Source organism: Phodopus roborovskii, unplaced genomic scaffold (assembly GCF_943737965.1).
Source record: "Phodopus roborovskii unplaced genomic scaffold, PHOROB, whole genome shotgun sequence".
NCBI lineage: Eukaryota > Metazoa > Chordata > Mammalia > Rodentia > Cricetidae > Phodopus > Phodopus roborovskii.
In genome coordinates, this window is record NW_026126511.1 from 52999263 (window position 1) to 53019479 (window position 20217).

Consider the following 20217-nt stretch of genomic DNA (forward strand, 5'->3'; position numbering starts at 1 on the left):
GCAGGCAGATATATTAGTTCAAGGCAAAAGGAAAAAAAACCAAACCAAACCAAAAAAAAAAAAAAAAAAAAAAAAAAAAAAAAAAAAAACCACAGGAGATATGTTGGTCTGGTGGGAGTAGGTTCTCTTCTTTAAAAAGTTTGTGACCTCACTAACCCCAGGTTCTGTCATGTTGAATGGGTCTTAGGTTCAATTAGACAGCTATTGGTTACTGCCTAAATATGAGTGCTATTATTGCACCTGTAGTGATATTTTGCCATGATGGTCATTGTTAATCTAGTCAGGCAGTGGACCTTAAAAAGAATCACATCTTCAGTGAAAACTGAATGCTGAGAAACATGACATGTGATGATGCTAATAAACTAGTTCTCAACTTGTGGGTCTCGACCCCTTTGGGGGAGTAGAATGACCATTTCACAGTGGCCACATATCTGATATTTATATCACAATTCCTAACAGTAGCAATTTGCAGTTATGAAGTAAAAATGAAAATAATTTTGTGGTTGTGGGGGCAGCACAACATGAGGAAACATGTTAAAGGGTCACAGCATTAGGAAGGTTGAGAGCCACTGTTAAAGACAGTGGCCAGGGGAGTTATGAAGCTTCTTTTATTCTTAATTACCCAAGTTGTAGAATTAGTAACAGAAAAAATTTTATGAATGATCTATGAATTAAAGTGCATTATTTATCATTTGTTTACTTTTATGGACTCTCATTAAAATTTCATCCAGATTTACTGACAAATAAAACAACTTCATTTCTTAATCCTGCATCTTATTGCACCTGTTTTTTTTTTTTTTTAACGTCTGAGTGTTTTGACTGTGTATCTGTGTATCATGTGATACCTAGTGCTCTTGGTCCTCTGGAAGAGCAGCCTATTCTCTTAACTTCTGAGCCATCTCTCTAACCCCTTATTACACTCTTGATAAGCATTTTGTCCATGCTTAGGTAAAATACCTGTTTTCTGACAAGACTGGAACTCTTACATGCAATATCATGAACTTCAAGAAGTGTAGCATTGCCGGCGTAACCTATGGGTGAGTGTGTTTATCACTTACAGGAAATCTCATTTCTAGTCTCCCAAGAAAGCATAGCTTTTGCTATTTGGTAAAGAAAGTGTTGTGAGGGATTTGGATATGGAGTTGCTATTAGAAATATGTTAAACTTAATGGATTCCCTGGGGGAACCTTTAAACTGTTAAAAATAAGACTTATTTCTTTACTGAGAGATCCCAGGGTACCTGCGGTTTGTATGTGTACTCTAAAAACTTTTCTTCTGACCACTCTGTTCTCTCCTTCCAGCCACTTCCCAGAACTAGCCAGAGAGCCCTCCTCAGATGACTTCTGGTAAGTAAAGTTCAGTGTGCTTTACTTCCTTAGTAGGGACGCATGTATCAGGACTGTTTTAGATCTAAGTTGTGACTATGTTAGTTTAAAAACAAGCCAGGATAAGATTTAAATGCAGATGTGGTTTAAATCCACACCACAGAGCTCTTGACGTCAACAGCATGTCCCTTGCCTAGTCCTTCCATTTCCAGCCATCTGCAACATTTTTACTTATTTTCTTCAAATTCCTGTATTTCAAAATAACACTTTTATACTAATTAAAAATTATAGATGTTATAATACTGCATGAGGGTGGGACCTTGGTAGGTCCCATGGTAGGAGACAAACATGCCATCAGGCAGAACTTACATGGGAAGGAAGTTTTATTGGGAAGGAAATAGGGAAAAGAAGGTGAAGGGTAGAGAGGAGAGAGAGAGAGAGAGAGAGAGAGAGAGAGAGAGAGAGAGAGAGGAGAGGAGAGGAGAGAGAGAGAAAATAGAGAGCAGGAGAGAGAAAACAGACAGGGATCTGTCTACCTCCACAGAGAGATGGCTGAAAGAGAGGGAGAGGAGGTGGGTGGAGCTTGCCTCTTAAAGAAACCTTTTCACCTGAGTGCAAACTATGTAGTGATGTAGTAGCGATAGGACCTCTGAGGAAGATTCAGCTCCCTCTGCCCTGGTGTGGCCAACCCATTTCCCCCAGCCCATTCCCCAAGGCCATTCCCACCAAAGGCCATCTTGGGAGTGCTTAATACTTTCCGTATTTCTTTAGCATATGAACTTTCATCTACAACCCTTAGGTAGCCTGTTTTTCTTCATTATGTTGGGTGGTTCATTTGCTTTCTATTGGGCTCCTTCTGTCTATAAATTCATGTTATTAATATTTGGGAAATGTCCTTGTATTATTTCTGTAATAATTGCCTCCCCTCCTGTCTCTCTGTCCTCTCCTGTTAGGCAAACAGTCTGAGTTGATCTTCTGATTTTATTATCTAGCTTGCCTCCCTTCCATGTATTATTTTTTTTCCATTCATTTTAGCCTTTCACCCTCCTTAATACTTTTTATACATGCTTACTTTCAGTTTTCAGATGTGCGCACCAACTCTTGTTCTTGTTTGACCATTTCCTCCGCTCTGATTCCTGTGGCCAACACCTGCTCTAGATTTTGTTCTCAGACTTGGTGACCACTGGCTGTGTGCTTAAATTAAACATTTTTAATCTTTATTTTTCTTTTGTGTGTACCCATGTTTTGCCTGTATGTGTGTCCATGCACCATGTGCATGCAGTGCCCTCAGAGGCCAGAAGATGGCGCTCCATCATCTGGGACTGTACTTAGGCTTTTAACCACTGAACACTGAACTGTCTGTTCAGAAGGCATTTTTCATTGTGGCAAACATAGTAAATGTAAAAACCAGCCATTTAAACCATATTAAGACAAAAAAAAAGAAAAAGCTTTGATTTTACAGTAAAATCACAAAAGCATGGAGATTTCCCATAAAATTCCTGCCTCACCCAATAACCTATGTGATGAAAGCCCACAGTGAATACAGTCCAATCCAGGAACCAATCTCATGGTCCCCCATAGTCTATATCTGTTTGGACACATGTATACTAATATATGTACATACGTACGTGCGTACATATGAATGTATGTATAATCACAGCATCATGAGGGATGTTTCCATTGCCTCCAAAGTCCTTGTTCTGCTTATCTACCCCCTGTTGTAGACACCCCACCCTTGGTAGCCACTGGGATTTTGTCTGTATCTATAGTTTTGCCTTCTCCAGAAAGTCAGAGTTGGAATCCTACATCATGCCTTTGCCTTTTTTACTTAGTAATCTGCATTTACTGTTTCTTTGAGGCTTTCTTTTGTGCACTGAGTGATAATCTGGGTCCAGGATGACTCTGTTTTGACCCCTCTACAGGATGAACCTTCTGTTTCTTTCTGGTTGTGTTGACTGTCTACGTGTGATGAGGGAGGGCTATTCATGGGGGTTTAGAGTCTATCTTGTGTCCTGCTTTCCCCGTGCCTCACAAGTACCTCAGTTCCTTTCAAGAATATCAAGTCCCTCATGTCACAAATACCCCTTGCCCCTCACAGGTCCTCATGCCCCTCACAGATTCCTCATGCCCCTCACAGATTCCTCATGCCCCTCACAGGTCCTCATGCCCCTCACAGGTCCTCATGCCCCTCACAGGTCCTCATGCCCCTCACAGGTCCTCATGCCCCTCACAGGTCCTCATGCCCCTCACAGGTCCTCATGCCCCTCACAGGTCCTCATGCCCCTCACAGGTCCTCATGCCCCTCACAGGTCCTCATGCCCCTCACGGGTATCTCGCATCCCTCACAGATTCCTCATGCCCCTCACAGATTCCTCATGCCCCTCACAGGTCCTCATGCCTCTCACAGATTCCTCATGCCCCTCACAGGTCCTCATGCCCCTCACAGGTCCTCATGCCCCTCACAGATTCCTCATGCCCCTCACAGGTCCTCATGCCCCTCACAGGTCCTCATGCCCCTCACAGGTCCTCATGCCCCTCACAGATTCCTCATGCCCCTCACAGGTCCTCATGCCCCTCACAGGTCCTCATGCCCCTCACAGATTCCTCATGCCCCTCACAGGTCCTCATGCCCCTCACAGTTCCTCATGCCCCTCACAGATTCCTCATGCCCCTCACAGATTCCTCATGCCCCTCACAGGTCCTCATGCCCCTCACAGATTCCTCATGCCCCTCACAGATTCCTCATGCCCCTCACAGATTCCTCATGCCCCTCACAGGTCCTCATGCCCCTCACAGTTCCTCATGCCCCTCACAGGTCCTCATGCCCCTCACAGATTCCTCATGCCCCTCACAGGTCCTCATGCCCCTCACAGATTCCTCATGCCCCTCACAGGTCCTCATGCCCCTCACAGGTCCTCATGCCCCTCACAGATTCCTCATGCCCCTCACAGGTCCTCATGCCCCTCACAGGTCCTCATGCCCCTCACAGGTCCTCATGCCCCTCACAGGTCCTCATGCCCCTCACAGGTCCTCATGCCCCTCACAGGTCCTCATGCCCCTCACGGGTATCTCGCATCCCTCACAGATTCCTCATGCCCCTCACAGGTCCTCATGCCCCTCACAGATTCCTCATGCCCCTCACAGATTCCTCATGCCCCTCACAGATTCCTCATGCCCCTCACAGGTCCTCATGCCCCTCACAGTTCCTCATGCCCCTCACAGGTCCTCATGCCCCTCACAGATTCCTCATGCCCCTCACAGGTCCTCATGCCCCTCACAGATTCCTCATGCCCCTCACAGGTCCTCATGCCCCTCACAGGTCCTCATGCCCCTCACAGATTCCTCATGCCCCTCACAGGTCCTCATGCCCCTCACAGGTCCTCATGCCCCTCACAGGTCCTCATGCCCCTCACAGGTCCTCATGCCCCTCACAGGTCCTCATGCCCCTCACAGGTCCTCATGCCCCTCACGGGTATCTCGCATCCCTCACAGATTCCTCATGCCCCTCACAGATTCCTCATGCCCCTCACAGATTCCTCATGCCTCTCACAGATTCCTCATGCCCCTCACAGGTCCTCATGCCCCTCACAGGTCCTCATGCCCCTCACAGATTCCTCATGCCCCTCACAGGTCCTCATGCCCCTCACAGGTCCTCATGCCCCTCACAGGTCCTCATGCCCCTCACAGATTCCTCATGCCCCTCACAGGTCCTCATGCCCCTCACAGGTCCTCATGCCCCTCACAGATTCCTCATGCCCCTCACAGGTCCTCATGCCCCTCACAGTTCCTCATGCCCCTCACAGATTCCTCATGCCCCTCACAGATTCCTCATGCCCCTCACAGGTCCTCATGCCCCTCACAGATTCCTCATGCCCCTCACAGATTCCTCATGCCCCTCACAGATTCCTCATGCCCCTCACAGGTCCTCATGCCCCTCACAGTTCCTCATGCCCCTCACAGGTCCTCATGCCCCTCACAGATTCCTCATGCCCCTCACAGGTCCTCATGCCCCTCACAGATTCCTCATGCCCCTCACAGGTCCTCATGCCCCTCACAGGTCCTCATGCCCCTCACAGATTCCTCATGCCCCTCACAGGTCCTCATGCCCCTCACAGGTCCTCATGCCCCTCACAGGTCCTCATGCCCCTCACAGGTCCTCATGCCCCTCACAGGTCCTCATGCCCCTCACAGGTCCTCATGCCCCTCACAGGTCCTCATGCCCCTCACGGGTATCTCGCATCCCTCACAGATTCCTCATGCCCCTCACAGGTCCTCATGCCTCTCACAGATTCCTCATGCCCCTCACAGGTCCTCATGCCCCTCACGGGTATCTCGCATCCCTCACAGTTACTTTGCACCCTTCACACAGTACCATTTTCAGCTTTCCTAGTGTTCTGTGGGGCTATCAGCTGGCATTTCATATGTCTACCCTCCCCACAAGCTAATAGTTGTTTTATCTGCTGTATTAATCTCTGATATCCATTTACAACGAGACTGGCATCGACTTTGCCCTTTCTTCTTTCACTGCTGTGGTCTTGAAGAATAGGTTTCAGGGGCTAGAGGAGGTGAAGGATGTGTGTGATGCCCACACTTGCTCTAATCTGACAGCGTGCAGCTGTTATAGCTTCTTTCCTTTCTAGTGATTGTTAGCTGCCTTCTCTTCTCCACATACACTCTGGCCATGAATGATAAAGCATGGTGCAGTCCTTCCTCCCTTTCTCTATTTTTCCTGGTGGTTATTTAAGGACCAACTCACAGTTACAGTGTTGAAACATAGCTTATGATTCCTTTCCCTTGTGAATTTTGTTACTTATAAGAACTTGTAACATTTGTTTATAGCAAAGTTTAGGGATTTAAGATGTCTTAAAGCTTGATATAATATTTGTATTCCAGCTCCTTAAACACCAAATGTAAGACCATGGTTCTTTCTGAGCTCAGATTCTCTCTAGGTGTGAGCTATCCTGACTTTTCAACTGAATGAATGAATGTTGTTCTTTCTTCCAGCCGGATGGCTCCTTGCTCCAGTGACTCATGTGACTTTAACGATCCCAGGCTGTTAAAGAACATTGAGGATCAACATGTGAGTGTGCCACTTACCTCCAGGACAAAGAGTGGCTTGTGGTTCACTGTTTTTTATGGGACATATGCTGGCTTGATCTTCTGCAGGTCTTATGCAGATAACCACAGTCGCAGCAGTTCATGAGTGAGGTCTCCTTGTCCTGTCCAGAAAACAGCCATCTCCCGCACCCAGTGAAGATCCACTTCAGACCTTCACAACCATTACCTCTCAGCTTTTGTCCATTTGCAGGCCTCTTCACTAACTGCTGACCACTCCAGAAAGAAGGCTCTCTGACCAAGGCAGAGGGCACATTATGTCTTTGTTACAAATATCAGTATTCAGAAGGCAGTTTGACAACATGGCCAATCAACAAAACAATAGAAGGTTTTTACCCCAGGACCCATGCACTCTCCAGCCAAGGGCTTGTCACCAGGCTTATGGTATCAGACATGAACTTTCTTCTGGGGAGCATCCCTCAAATCCAGTGTCACATTGAAGACATTGACGTTAAAATAAGCTCAGGGTCCTCAGTTGATTTTCCCCACCCTAGTTTGAAATGAGGACTACCTTTGGGGCAGGCACAGAGAGATCCCCTCCAGTCCCCCACCTAGGCTTCCAAGCCCCTTTGCCAATGGCCCACTGCAGAAATGTGGTCAACTCCCCTCAGAGACCAGGTGCTGGTGTGGGGTTAGGAGATAGGAGATAGGAAGACTCAGCAGGTAGTGGGAGCCTGCCTGGTACCTGCAGCCATCTGGTTCAGACCACTTGGTCATTAGGCAGTAACCACTCAGGTGACAACAAGCTCTTTTGGAACAGTAGATTCAGTAGGGACAGTCATCATAACAACTCAACCCTGGGGTTGAGTACCTTCTGAGCCATGTGTGGTGTCCTTAACAAGGTATCCGACTTGCACATCAGAAAGGGGAGGTTTGTGCTCTGCAGTCGTCTTGGAACTTCAGTTTTGGAGTGTCTAGTGTGAGGAAAGGGAGGGGGGCCCAAGGAACAGATGGCCATTATATGTCTGCTGTGTTGGTTAGGTGTGTGAGAGAGAGAGAGAGAGAGAAGAGAGAGAGAGAGAGAAGAGAGAGAGAGAGAGAGAGAGAGAGAGAGAGAGAGAGAGAGAGAGGAGAGAACTTGACACTAGCTGGAGTAATCTGAGGTGATGGGAGGAGCCTCACTTGGGAAAAGGTTTCCATCAGACTGGCCTGTAGGCAACCCTGTGAGGCATTTTCTTGATTAATGATTGATGTGGGAGTGTCCAGCCCTTTGTGGGTCATGCTGCCTCTGGGCAAGTGGTCCTGAGTTGTATAAAAAAAAGCAAGCTGATAACCACTTATGGAGCTCTTCACTGAAGACTATTTCTCCTGCTTTCAGCATGCTTTAGTTACCTATAGTTCTTTCTTTAGGGTTGGGGTGCCATGAGATTCCCCTTACCGTATTAGCATGTATATTGGTGATGTCCTTGTCCAGGTCTTGTTAAGGCAGCCATGGCTGTAACATCCCTGGCTTTTCAAGGAGACGCTCTCCCAGCAGACTCCTTGTCCCTCTGGCTCTTAGACACCCCCCATCTCCCCCCACAATGATCTCAGAGCCTTAGAGGCAAGAGCTGTGTCCCTGGTGCACTGGGTTGAGCACTTGTTCTCTGCATTTTGACCGGGTGTTTTCTGTAATACCAAGTGGTCAGTCCTAAAATCATACATAGCAAGCAGGATTATAAGGACTGAGCAGGTTGTATTTACACATTTAAGGAAAATATATAGCAATAATTAAATGAAAAGAGGACATGAATTTGAGAGAGTGAAAGGGGGGGTACATGGGAGGAGTTGGAGAGAGGAAAGGGGAAAGATTATATAGTTATATTTTAATTTTAAAAAATAAAAATGCTTAAGTTTTAAAAAGCAAGCTGAGCAAGCCATGGGGAGCAGGCCAGTAAGCATCCTCCATGGCCTCTACTTTAGTCCCTGTCTCCAGCTTCCTGCCTTGACTTCCCTTAGTGATGGAGAGTGACTTAAGGGTTGTAGGCTGGAATAAAACTTTTTCTCTCCAAGTTGCTTTTGGTCATAATGTTTACTGAAGCATTAGAAAGCAAGCTAGGACCAGGAGGTGGTGGTACACACATTTAATCCCAGCACTTGGGAGACAGAGGTAGGTGGATCTCAGTGAGTTTGAGGCCAGCCTGATCTAGACAGTGAGTTCCAGGACAGTTGGGACTACACAGAGATACCCCAGCTCAGGAAAAAAGAAAAAAAAAAGTATAGGAAACTTAGTGTGCCAACTAGTAGGTTGTAACTTCAGTAATTGTTTACTTCTAGGTGATTGGCTAATTGGCTTCAGGCCTCTACAGGGGTGGGGGTTGCAGGGATGATTTGCTTAGTTGGCCCACAGTGCACTTGTTCAGCCCTCCTAACCTTGGTGAACACAGTGCTTGAGCACACTAGTTACCTGAGTTTGTTTTGAATAATATGAAAGCCCCAGGTTCTTGGTTTTTTTAGACTTAGAAGATTTTAGTAAATGGGAAAGTGTACTGTAGCCCAAGATTTCATTTAACATCCTTAGGATTTGTTTTTCTTACGGATGGTGGAAAAAGATTGATTACACAGGGGCACCCTGGATTTTAGATGTGGGTACAAGAAAGATCAGCCATTCAGAATACTAGCCAGCTTAGTGGGTGGAAAGGACAGTGACTCTTGATGGCACAGGGTGACTATGTTTTGAGGCCCCAGTGCAATGGACTTGTAGGACAAGGCTGAAATGATTACACAGGTGAGCATACTGTGAGCAGCTGGAGGGCTGTGGGCATGAAGGGCCACCGAGAAAGGATATGATTTGATTGAAGACCAGAGAGGCAGGAGGTGGGCTCCAGTGAGAACATGTGTCTTGTCCTAGAGTCAGCTAGCTAGCTAAGCAGCTGAACTCTGTGCACAGTTCAATGGCAAACGCTTACTGGATTTCTTTGTCTTGTTTTGAGACAAGGTCTCATTCTATTTCTCTGGCTAGCAGGGGATGGCTTGGATCCATTGTGCATTATAAGTCTGGTGACTGGTTAACTGGCTCTTCTGCTTTTAGCCCACAGCCCCTTGCATACAAGAGTTCCTTACCCTGCTGGCTGTGTGTCACACCGTTGTCCCTGAGAAGGATGGAGATGAAATCATCTACCAGGCTTCCTCCCCAGGTGAGGGCTGCTGCTGGAAACACCTTGTTGGCTTTTTGAGGGGTGTTTTCTGTTAGTTTTGAAGATGTTTTGTGCACCTTGCTGTTTGCCTTTGGGCTCACAGTGCCTCCAGTTCATGATCCTAGGTGTTAAAACCCAGGAGAGCTGGTACTGGGGTGTCCTGACTCTCACAGCGCTCTGGTGGCAAGGAAGAGCCTGGGCTCTCTCGCACATCCTGGGATGCAATCTTAGGCTAGACAGTGGTCTCAAGAGAGAACCAGGCTGGCTCCTTGGCTGCCAACCACACATCAGAGTAGTTGCCCTCTGTCCATCCCCTGGTGGTCTGAATCAAGCAGCACCACAACTAAAGCACAGCCTTGCTGAGCGATCCTCAGAGGGAGCCTCCCTTGAGTGGATCCAGCAGCACGGCAGGAGTGTAAACGACTGTGGTCCTGGTGACTTAGTTGTTGGTAGCAATCTGTCCAGTAGACATTACAAGCCCCAGTGTGTGTGAGTGTGTCTGTCTCAAGTCCTTGCTATTGTGTGGATAACACCAGGCTCCGTCAAATCATGATGGGTTTTAATTTGAAACATGATTCGTAGCAGAATTCCCTCACAACAAGGCATGAACCTGTATGTTGTTGGCTTATTGTTGGCAGATGAAGCTGCTTTGGTAAAAGGAGCTAAGAAGCTTGGTTTCGTGTTTACCGGCAGAACGCCATACTCGGTCATCATTGAAGCGGTAAGGAGCCCGGCCCTTTGGAAGATGGCGCATATGCAATAGTGTGTTGATCACAAATACGATGGCAAAATTTGTATCTGTCCTTCAGTGAAAGATTAGATTAGAAATACTTTGTGGAAACACCATGGTTGCATGGGAGGCTGCAGTAGAGCCCTGCGGCTTGGGGCTGTGCCTCATAATCAGTTACTCACTCACATGAAATTATTTGTAGCAAGAAAATTTGCCAGTCTCCTCTTCATTTTCCCAAAGCTGAGAAAGTACCTTCTGCCTCTCTTTCTAAGACTGGCCATGCATCTCTGTAGCCCTGTCAGTCTCGTGGTTGCACAGTAGGGCCTCAGAGCACTGGGCAACCATCTCTGGCTGTGAGAGAAAGAAGTTAAGCTTAGGGTTTCTTTTATTTGGATGAGTGTTTTCTCCCCCTAAAATGATTACACTTCTTGTCTTCTTGAAGAAAATGATTCAGTTGAGAAACATAACCACTTTCACCAGGTTATTTAGCAAAAGCAGCAAAGTGAGCAACCCCCAAAGGAGATAGGAGTGGGTGTCCCAGTGGGGCATAGCTAGCCAGCAGGTTCTACATTGTGGATCTTACCAAAGTTTTACAGCCACAATTTTGGATGTAAAAGCAGTCTCCATGGTTATTTAGTTCTTATAAAGAACCATTAAAAATGCCCATTCAATCATTGATTCTGGGGGAAATCACTGAAGCACAGATTCTTCATCTGTCATATCATGCTTACATGAAGTCTCCTCACTGACAATCTCAACAGCACAGGAGCTGTGTGTGAGGTGCTCACAGAACCAAGGCACAGAGAGGAGGTGGCTCCTGGCAGTGAGCAGGAGCGTGGTGCTGGGTGCCCGTCTAAGCAGCGCCCTGACATGGGGGATGGGTTGAGGGTAAGCTGGTGGGTATAGAGGACTGACAAGGGCTAGGTTACTGGGCTGTTGGTTTTACGTCAGGATGCAGCCAGAGGAGAGAGCTGTAGTGGGCAGATACGGCAGTCAAGAGCACTGTTCCCATTCACAGAGAGTCAGTCAGAAGTCAGGCTTGCATGTACTGCTGCCCGGGCCCACATTGTTTCCTCTATTCCTCTATGTCGTGTTGGGGAAATAGCAAATTAAAGTGTTTGGAAAGTGGTACACACACACACACACACACACACACACACACACACACACACGTGGATATTGACACTCCCGCTGTGAAGAACACAAGGTAAAGGAGTGTTTGATTGGTTGTCCTCAAAACAGGTTCAGACCCAGAGTTCTTTACATGGAAATTCAGAGCCTCCAAATCCTTAAATGCCAAGATTTTCCACTAAGTTTGAAGACAGTCCTTTAGCAGAGCTGTCCTGGACCTGTTAGTTGCTTTTTATGATACTAACTCAGTGTGGTGGTGTCGTGGTGGGTGTGTGAGTGCAACTCAGACCCTGCTGGAGACCTTAGGTAACTCGGTGTGTGTGTGTGTGTGTGTGTGTGTGTGTGTGTGTGTGTGTGTGTGTGCCTGTGTGTGTGTGTGTGTGCCTGTGTGCGTGCACACATATACATACATGCATGCATACATACATTGAGAAATGTACGAATTCCTACATCAGTCGTAAGCAGAGCTGGCCCCAGTGTTTCAGATGGTGCTGTACTGCTTGGATCTTTCATTTTCAAAGCTTTGTAGTGGCTGCAGAGTTTAGGAGCCTGTCATGGAAAGACAATGAGAGCTTGCTACCAGAAGAGGGCGCGCTGCCCCCACAGACTGTGAGAACACAGTCTAGCTTGTGAATGCTGTGTGTGTGTGTGTGTGTGTGTGTGTGTGTGTATTTGGGAGGGATAATTGATGTGAAATTTTAGTATTTTTGCACTTCAGGTAAGAGACCCCCACTTCTTTTGTTTTTGTTTTATAGATGGGGCAAGAACAGACGTTTGGAATCCTCAATGTTCTGGAATTTTCTAGGTATGTTGCTCTTTCATACACTTGACATGAAACATTTCATATATACTTAACTGCTTCACCTACAGATTTTCCTGGTTTTGTGGCATTATTTGTATTTAGGCATTAATCATGATAAATGCCCCCCAAACTCTCTATCCATCACTTTACTCTGTTTTCTTCTGAAAGCTATGTTGAAGTCTTCAGCCTCCTTTTGCCTTCAGCCATTTAGAGCTGGGCCTTCTTGCATGAGCATGGTTCAGAGAATGTGACAAGAGTGTTATTTTCATTGTCTCTGCCCAGGTTCTGTGAGGTCAGCTTCCATCACTATCTCAACAAGAAACTAAGATGGGACCACAGAGCAGACAGGGCGGATTTACCCTCTCAGGAGGCTTGGCTTCACAAAGCCCTTCCCGTGGGCTCCTCCTAAGCCTTCACACCCAGCATAGTTTCTTTAAGACCTAGGAACATTTGCCAGGGGAGTGGGCTTTCCCACTCCTCTGGAACATTCATGGTTTATTCTGAGGGGCTGTGTCTGAATGTGCCTCTTGCCTTGAATGTTGGATGCTCAGTACTAGCAGAGGGGCAGCGTTGTGGCATGGTGTGAGCAGAGCTGCCTTCCAATACTAGGGTGATGTCATGTTGTTTTTTGTCTTGAGACCACCATCTCAATAAAAAATGAATGGAGCTGGGCGTGGTGGCTCAGGCATATAATTCTAGCATGAGCTACATGGTGAGTTCCAGGCTAGTCTCAGGAAAGAAAATGAAAAACATTTAGTTTTCTAGACACTTTGTGAAATGGTTCATAGTAGCTTGAAAGAGGCAATGTCTTCCTATCCTCTTTAAGGGAATGTTCTCCTGCCTAACATGTAGCTTGGAGCTGTGAGCGTGGCTCTGTGGGTGAGGATGAGCCACAGGACGACTGATGGCAGCAGCAGTTCATTTGGGGATGGTCACAGTGTACCTGTGTGGAACTTCCAGCTATGCTAGATACCTCCTCAGGCTTTCTGTATCTTTCTCCTCTTCCTCTCCCCCCTCTCCTGGGCCTGCCTGTTCCCTTTGTTACCCTCCACCTAGTTTTTGAGGCAGATGGCCATCAGTCTTTCACTGAACCTAGAGCTCACTGTTTAGACTGGCTGGCCAGCAAAAAGCCAGGAGCTGCCTGTCTCCACTCTCCAGTGTTGTAGATACACACCACCACATCCTGCCTTTACCTGACTGCTAGAGATCCATACTTGGGTTCTCATGCTTCCTCTGTGAGCACTTTTCCCACTGGGTCATCTCTTCAGCCTGTAGCACATCTCCTGTTGGCAATTTCTGCCCTGTGCTGCATTAACTGCGACCAGCTATTAACAGCCAGCCAAGAAGGAAGCGTAAAGGGAATGAGATAATAACGGTGACTATGGATGGAAACATAAGAGCCTAGTGTTTAAAGGGATGGGAGAATAGGAAGAGGCAGAAAGGTCCTTTGTGGTTACAGGTTTTGATGCTTTTTAATAGAAGTATCGTTTCTCTAATGCCACTTCCTTCTGTGAGATTTCCTTGGTGTAACTGGTGATCTTCTGCTTTGTCCATTAAAGGCAGGATGGTGGTGGTGCTCAATTTTAATCTCAGCACTTGGGAGGCTTGAGGCCAGCCTGGTCTACAGAGCTGGTTCCAGGATATCTAGGGCCATTACAGAGAAACCCTGTCTCAAAACCAAAGCCAAAAAAACATACAAACAAACAAACAAACAAAAGAAATGGAAGCAGCCTAGGAGAATGAAGACCCACCCCAGAGTGCCATGGTCAGTCTGTGGCAATCACCCCAAGGAAAGGCCTCGGGGTGGAAATGTCAGCAAAGCACAGTGCAGACTATGGAGTGAAAGAGAGTGGCGGGTCTTGTGTGCTTGGAGTGTGGCGATGCATGGGAGGGCCAGAGGGAAGAGAGTGAATCAACACTGCAGAGGTAGGGAAGGAGAAGTCAGGGGACCTCGGGCAGCAGAAGTACCTAAGGCTCAGCAAGTGGGCGTGACCCTGAAGATAAATGTGTAAGAAAGGGTCTTTGTCCCAGTGAGAGGAGAGAAAGTGCCTGGTGCTGGGTAAGACAAGTCGATGAACTGGTCATGTCCTTATACAATAAAAAGAAGCCATGCAAGGAGCTTCTGAAATGTGCTGAATCACCCACCTGACTGTTTCGGAGGGATGACTCCGAAGCTGTGAAATAGAGTGATCACTGAAGGGATTGATAGTGATTTGCCGTGCATAGCTCGTGCACAAATGTTTCATAGCTGGCTGTTGGCAAATAGCTGTGCACCGAGCCCTTATGACAGAGCAAGGCATGTGGGCTTCTGTCCACTTGGAATACATGAGTAAAGTATACAGTTGAAGTTTTACTTTGAGGAGAAAGCTGTGGAGAAATGGATCTTGCTATTTCTAGGCTCAGCACCTATGGTTTTGACTTGTGTTCAGTTATTGGACCTGGGTCCTATAAAACAAACTAGTGATGTCTTTTTATTCCCCTTGCCCTTTACTATTACAGTGACAGAAAAAGGATGTCTGTCATTGTTCGAACTCCATCAGGACAACTTCGACTCTACTGCAAGGGAGCGGTAAGTATCAGTGGTGTGGTGGGCTTGGCTCACTTCTTGGAGGGAGGCTGCTTTGCCATTGTATTGCTTTTCAAACTGCTGTTCATATATCCCCGACGGTCTGCCTAAAGCTGAAACACAGTGGCAGTGGCATTAGGTAAGAGTGGGCAGTGAAAAGCCTGCTTTTATCCAGTAGTGAGCTTTGGACACACAGGGTATCACACAGATTCCTTGGAGTAGGAATTCCAGATCTGGTTTTGCCACCATTGTTTGGTGTCTATAAAGTTGACAGCATCATTGTCTGGGACAAAGTTGACCTGTGATCCACTTTATGTCTTCCAATATTGTTGGTTTCCCAGAAACTATTCTTCCTGTCTGCTGTGGTTCATTTTCTTACTCATGAAATGAGAGGGCTGTGCTGTGTGGATAAGAGTTGTATACATGTGTAGATCTATTTTTATAACTCATTTTTTTTAGCATTCAGGCATCTGTACTGGCCTGTCCTTGGGGTTCTGACAGAATATGTCCTCAGCTGTAGCCACTAAGAGCACCACCTATGCACATTCACTACTTTCCCTTTTAAAAGGGCCCTGCCCACCTCCCATCTCTCTCTATCTGTGTCCATCTCTTCCTCTTTCTCCGCTTCTCTGACTCTCTCTCTCTCCCTCTCTCTCTGTCCCCCACATCTCTTTTCTGCTGCTCCTGTCCCCAGAAGCTGGTCTTTCCTCTCACCCCCCTTTCTCATCCCTTTCCCCCCAATTAAAAAAAAAAACACTCCAGGTGAGCTCTATTGAATGGTGCCTTTTTTTTCTTGTGCTGCTTTTGTTGTTAATTATAACACCTTTGGGACTAGTTTCCTATGTCTTGCTTTTTCTCCAGTATCGCTAACTAATAACAACCAAATTCCAAAGGCATTATTGTTAAAGAAAGCTATTACTGCTTATGGACCATACTTGTAAAGTTGTATCCTGTTATATGGTGGCTCTGTGGGATGAAGGAACAAATTATCACACTTAATTTGAGACTCTGCCAGGATATCTGCATTAATGATGAGCTGCAAAGCTTACTCATCTTCATCAGTCATGGTTAGGAACACAATGTGACTAGGGATTTTTGAAGATGAATAATGTATAAGTCTTTTAAAGGCATTAAATTTGGACCACTTTTTTTTTTTTTTTTTTTTTTTTTTTTTTTTTTTTGGTTTTTTGAGACAGGATTTTTCTGTGTAACAGCCTTGGCTGTCCTGGAACTTGCTTTGTAGACCAGGCTGACCTTGACCTTACGGAGTTCCACCTAGCTCTGACCCCTTTCCCGAGCTGTACACCCTGCCTGGCTTAAAGAATTGTACTTTACAATAAGGGCTGCTTTAGTTAAGGCCATCGAGGTCACAGTGTCACATGACCTTGTTTTTAGACTTTGTGTGTTGTTTGTAGCTGCAGCAGCTGGAGGAGAAAGGCTGTGAAACCAGGACAGTGTTGGCATGAAAATGCTGCCGGTGCTCATTGTATTTTCACGGGGTCAGTTTTGTCAAAGTATTAGTGTCGTGAGATGCTAGTTTATATAGTGGATTGTCAGGGACATACAGGCACCCATTCCTGCCTATCATTCATGAGGGACAGAATGTTCCAAACTAGGTATTTCTCATAAACAGTGAGTCAAAAACGCGAGGCCTGTGGTCACTTTGGGTATGGGAACTTCCATTATTGGCTTGTATTGGGATAACTTAGGGTATGCACTTCATTCTTTTTACTTCTGCATAAAGGTGTTATAAGGTGAACACCCTAATAAAAACATCCCGAATTAGCTGGACACAGTGGTGGCTCACGCCTTTTATCCCAACACTTGGGAGACAGAGGCAAGCAGATCTCTGTGGGCTCCACTGAGAGCCTGTCTCAAACAAACAAGAGGCAAACAAACTGAAAACTACCCACCAACAAACAAAAACTCCCACATCTGGGCTGAGGAGATGCCTCAGTAGGTAAGGGCTCTTGCTGCCAAGCCTTAGATCCATGTAGGGAGAGGGGATAGCTGACCTCTGACCTCACTGTGAGAGAGGAAAGAGGAGAGAATACAAAAACACAATAAAAGAAGCTCCAATCCCAAACTTTTTAAGCACCAACATGATGGAGAAATTTGTACATCTGACTTCACAGTATGAGTTCCAGTCTAAATGTAGCCATGGGAAAGATACAAAATTACTTTCAGGCTGTGTGAGCAGGGTGGATATGAAACAAAGGGTTTGGACTGAGCTCCCCGATCCATGAGAAATCACATCCATGTATACACATATACCCTGAAATTGGAAAATGCCCCAAATCTGAAACACTCCCACTCTGATAAAGGGTTCTTAGCTTGTGCAAATCTCGTTGTCTGAGTTTTGCAGGTGTGTGCAAATGTGAATGCTGTAGTAGCCTTGGTCATGTCTTTGCTCACAGAATCTTCCCTTTTGTTCCTTTTTGACTTCTTGGATACACACGGCTTTTGGTACTGTTGGGAACACTTTACAAAGTTCACATTTGGCCCAAATGAGAGCCCCACTCTTTGCCCAGTCAAGTATTTTCATGTACATTAGGTAAATAGTCATGAAAGAAAGTCGTGTGTTCTGCGCCCCCGGCAGATTGTCCTCTGGACTCTGCCAGTCTCAGCGACTGTTCCCCTTTCACAGGATAATGTAATCTTTGAAAGACTTTCAAAAGACTCCAAGTACATGGAGGAGACATTGTGCCACCTGGAATATTTTGCCACAGAAGGTAAGTGAAATTTTGACATGCCTTTGACTTGCCTCTGAGCTTTCACGTGCCTGTGGCTATTGCATGGGCAGTCAGATGCATCTTTCCACAAATGTGTGCTTTTCATGTAATACCCACGTACTTTGATGGACTGAGTTTTCAGCTGCTTTCTTTTGTCCCCTCTCACCTCCTGTGACAGTGAGGAAGCAGGTGGCAGAGTCCAAACTCAGTTGCTTGTGTTTGACTCTGCTAAGTCACAAGCAGCATGGGAACAGAAGGTGGCTAACCCACGGCATATAGAACCACAATTGTCCCTTCACTCAGATACTCCAGTAGGAGTCATTTCCATGATCTGCTTGGGCTATCACTGGCTTGTAATAATTAGGCAGATAATTCCATTGCTCACTGTGAGAAGGAAAGGAACTCTCTGGAAGCCTTTGAATAACTGTGATGTCAGATTTTCCGGCTGGTGAATGTGGTGGTGATAGATGCTTAAGTGTTGAGTGCTACTCTCTGAGTGTGGTATGCTTCCATGTCTAGACACACATGCGCACACGTGCGCGTGCACACACACACACACACACACACACACACACACACACACTCGAGGGCATGAGCACTTGAGAGCCCAGCTCTTCCATGTCACAGCACAATAGGCTTTTTATGGATGTCTTGAAATGTACTTCCTGACTCCTTTGCTTCCTCCCTGCCAGTGGTACACATAACATGTGAGTTACACAGCTATACCCCTCTGCAGTGGGGAATTCACTCATGGGATCTCATGCACTCGTAAATTTATAAGAAGAACCATTTGTGTTAGTTTATATGAAAACACAAGGAGGCTATGAGTTTTCTTAATGCTACAACAAGATACTTGGCAGAGGCCATTAAGAAAGAAGGGGCTTATTTTGGCTCAGCATTTGAGGGTGCAGTCATCATGGAGGGGAAGGATGGTAACCAGAGCTTTGAGACAGCCATTGAGGAAGTAGAGGGAGATGAGCTGGCACTCTACTCTGTCTCTGTGTGGGACATTTTATTAGTGTGGGACAATGCCCTCAGAGTGGGGCCATCCAGAGTTAGACTGGACATTCCTCCTTGCATCTAGAAACTCTCCACAGACACACTTAGAGGTATGTTTCCTAGATAACTCTATATCCTATTGAGTTAGCAATCAGTATTAACCATCACAGTAGGTAATTTTAAAACTTACCTTTGTAGAGGTGTGACTGTTACATTATAGGGTCCTGAGAAGCAGATAGCTAATTTCTGATGTAAAAAGTGTCATGTGGCATCCCCTAGAAGGTGATGTGTTCTTATCCCCAACACTTACCTGTGCTGTCTTTCAGGCCTTCGGACTCTGTGTGTGGCCTATGCTGATCTTTCTGAGAATGAGTATGAGGAGTGGTTGAAAGTCTATCAAGAGGCCAGCATCATACTGAAGGACAGAGCCCAGAGGCTGGAAGAGTGTTATGAAATCATCGAGAAGGTAATTACAGGTGTCAAAGAGTCTGCCCAGTGAAGGATGTCACACTTCCAAGTGAAATCCTTGGATAAGAATCCATTTATTTTCTTGGGCTGCTGTTGCTTACTCTGTCTCCATGGACATCAGTTTTTTATTATTCCTTTGCTTTGGGATGTTCTCAGGTTAGGCTGTCTGAAACGTCTAGTCACCCTTGGTCAGGTATTAACGAAACCTCAAATATCTGGTCAAAACTAGTACTGATGGGCTGAATAAATGGCTCTCTGGTAAAGCACTTGCCTTGCAAGCACAGGGACCTGAGTTTGATCCCCTGAACTTGTGTTTTTGTTTTTTGGGTTTTTTTGGGGTTTTTTGTTTGTTTGTTTTTTGCTTTTTTAATTTTTGTTTTGGTTTTTTAAAAGCAACTTGGGGAGGAAATGGTTTACTTGAGCTTACAGGCTGGAGTCTGTCATGGAGCATTGTGTTCTTGTACAGCTTGGGTTCCCAAACCCTGACTAGGATAGTGACAGGATGAAAAAGAAAATGACAAACACACACAGACAACGGATACAGAAAAGTTGGGATTGACTGGTCTCTGAACTCTTGGTTGGAGGAGGCACAGCACTTTGGAAGCGCAGTGTGTTTATTATATAGAGTTGAACAAGGGGGATGGAGTTGTTGCATATAGCTGAACAGGGAGGCGGGGTTGTCACATACTGAGAAGAAGGTGGGGTTATAGTATACAGTTGAACAAGGAGACAGATTCAGCTAATCTCCATAGGAGCAGTTTCTGTAGGGTAGCAGTCTTCAGTCCCTTCCAGGGGAGGAGAATGCTATGCTAGACATTTTTTGTACACACTGTCAATATTAGCATTGGGCCCAGACTGAAGTGTTGCCATCCCTCTGAGCTTCACCCAGGGAAGGCTTTGTCACTCACATGTGCTGAAGCACTGGTCCTTGATATGGCTGTGCCCATGTCAAAGAGTACACATTCAGTCAGGATTTCACTTCTTCCCTACAGTGGAGGGAAGTCAGAGTAGGAACCTAAGGCAGGCACTGAAGCAGAGGCCATGGAGGGGTGCTTGCTCCCCATGGCTTGCTCAGCCAGCTTTCTTAAAAAACTCAGGGGCATCTGCCCAGGAGTGTCACTGCCTACAGTGAGCTGGGCTTTCCTGCTTTAATCATCAATAAAATTCACTAGAGACCTGCCTGCTGGTCTATCTGATGGAAGCTTTGTCTCAAATTGAGGCTGTTTTTCCCAA

General features: G+C 46.2%; 1 protein-coding gene across 3 annotated transcripts in view; it reads left to right on the plus strand.

Moving 5' to 3' along the window:
• The window catches only part of Atp8a2 (ATPase phospholipid transporting 8A2), a 515396-nt gene that overhangs the window by 175709 nt on the left and 319470 nt on the right, over window positions 1-20217 (plus strand). For all 3 annotated transcript variants that reach the window (XM_051195581.1, XM_051195585.1, XM_051195582.1), the window contains exons 14-22: window positions 949-1037; window positions 1302-1346; window positions 6330-6405; window positions 9451-9556; window positions 10195-10277; window positions 12173-12222; window positions 14719-14788; window positions 17433-17517; window positions 18843-18982. In XM_051195581.1, the coding sequence (XP_051051538.1) occupies window positions 949-1037; window positions 1302-1346; window positions 6330-6405; window positions 9451-9556; window positions 10195-10277; window positions 12173-12222; window positions 14719-14788; window positions 17433-17517; window positions 18843-18982 (744 nt within the window). The remainder of the gene's footprint in view (window positions 1-948; window positions 1038-1301; window positions 1347-6329; window positions 6406-9450; window positions 9557-10194; window positions 10278-12172; window positions 12223-14718; window positions 14789-17432; window positions 17518-18842; window positions 18983-20217) is intronic.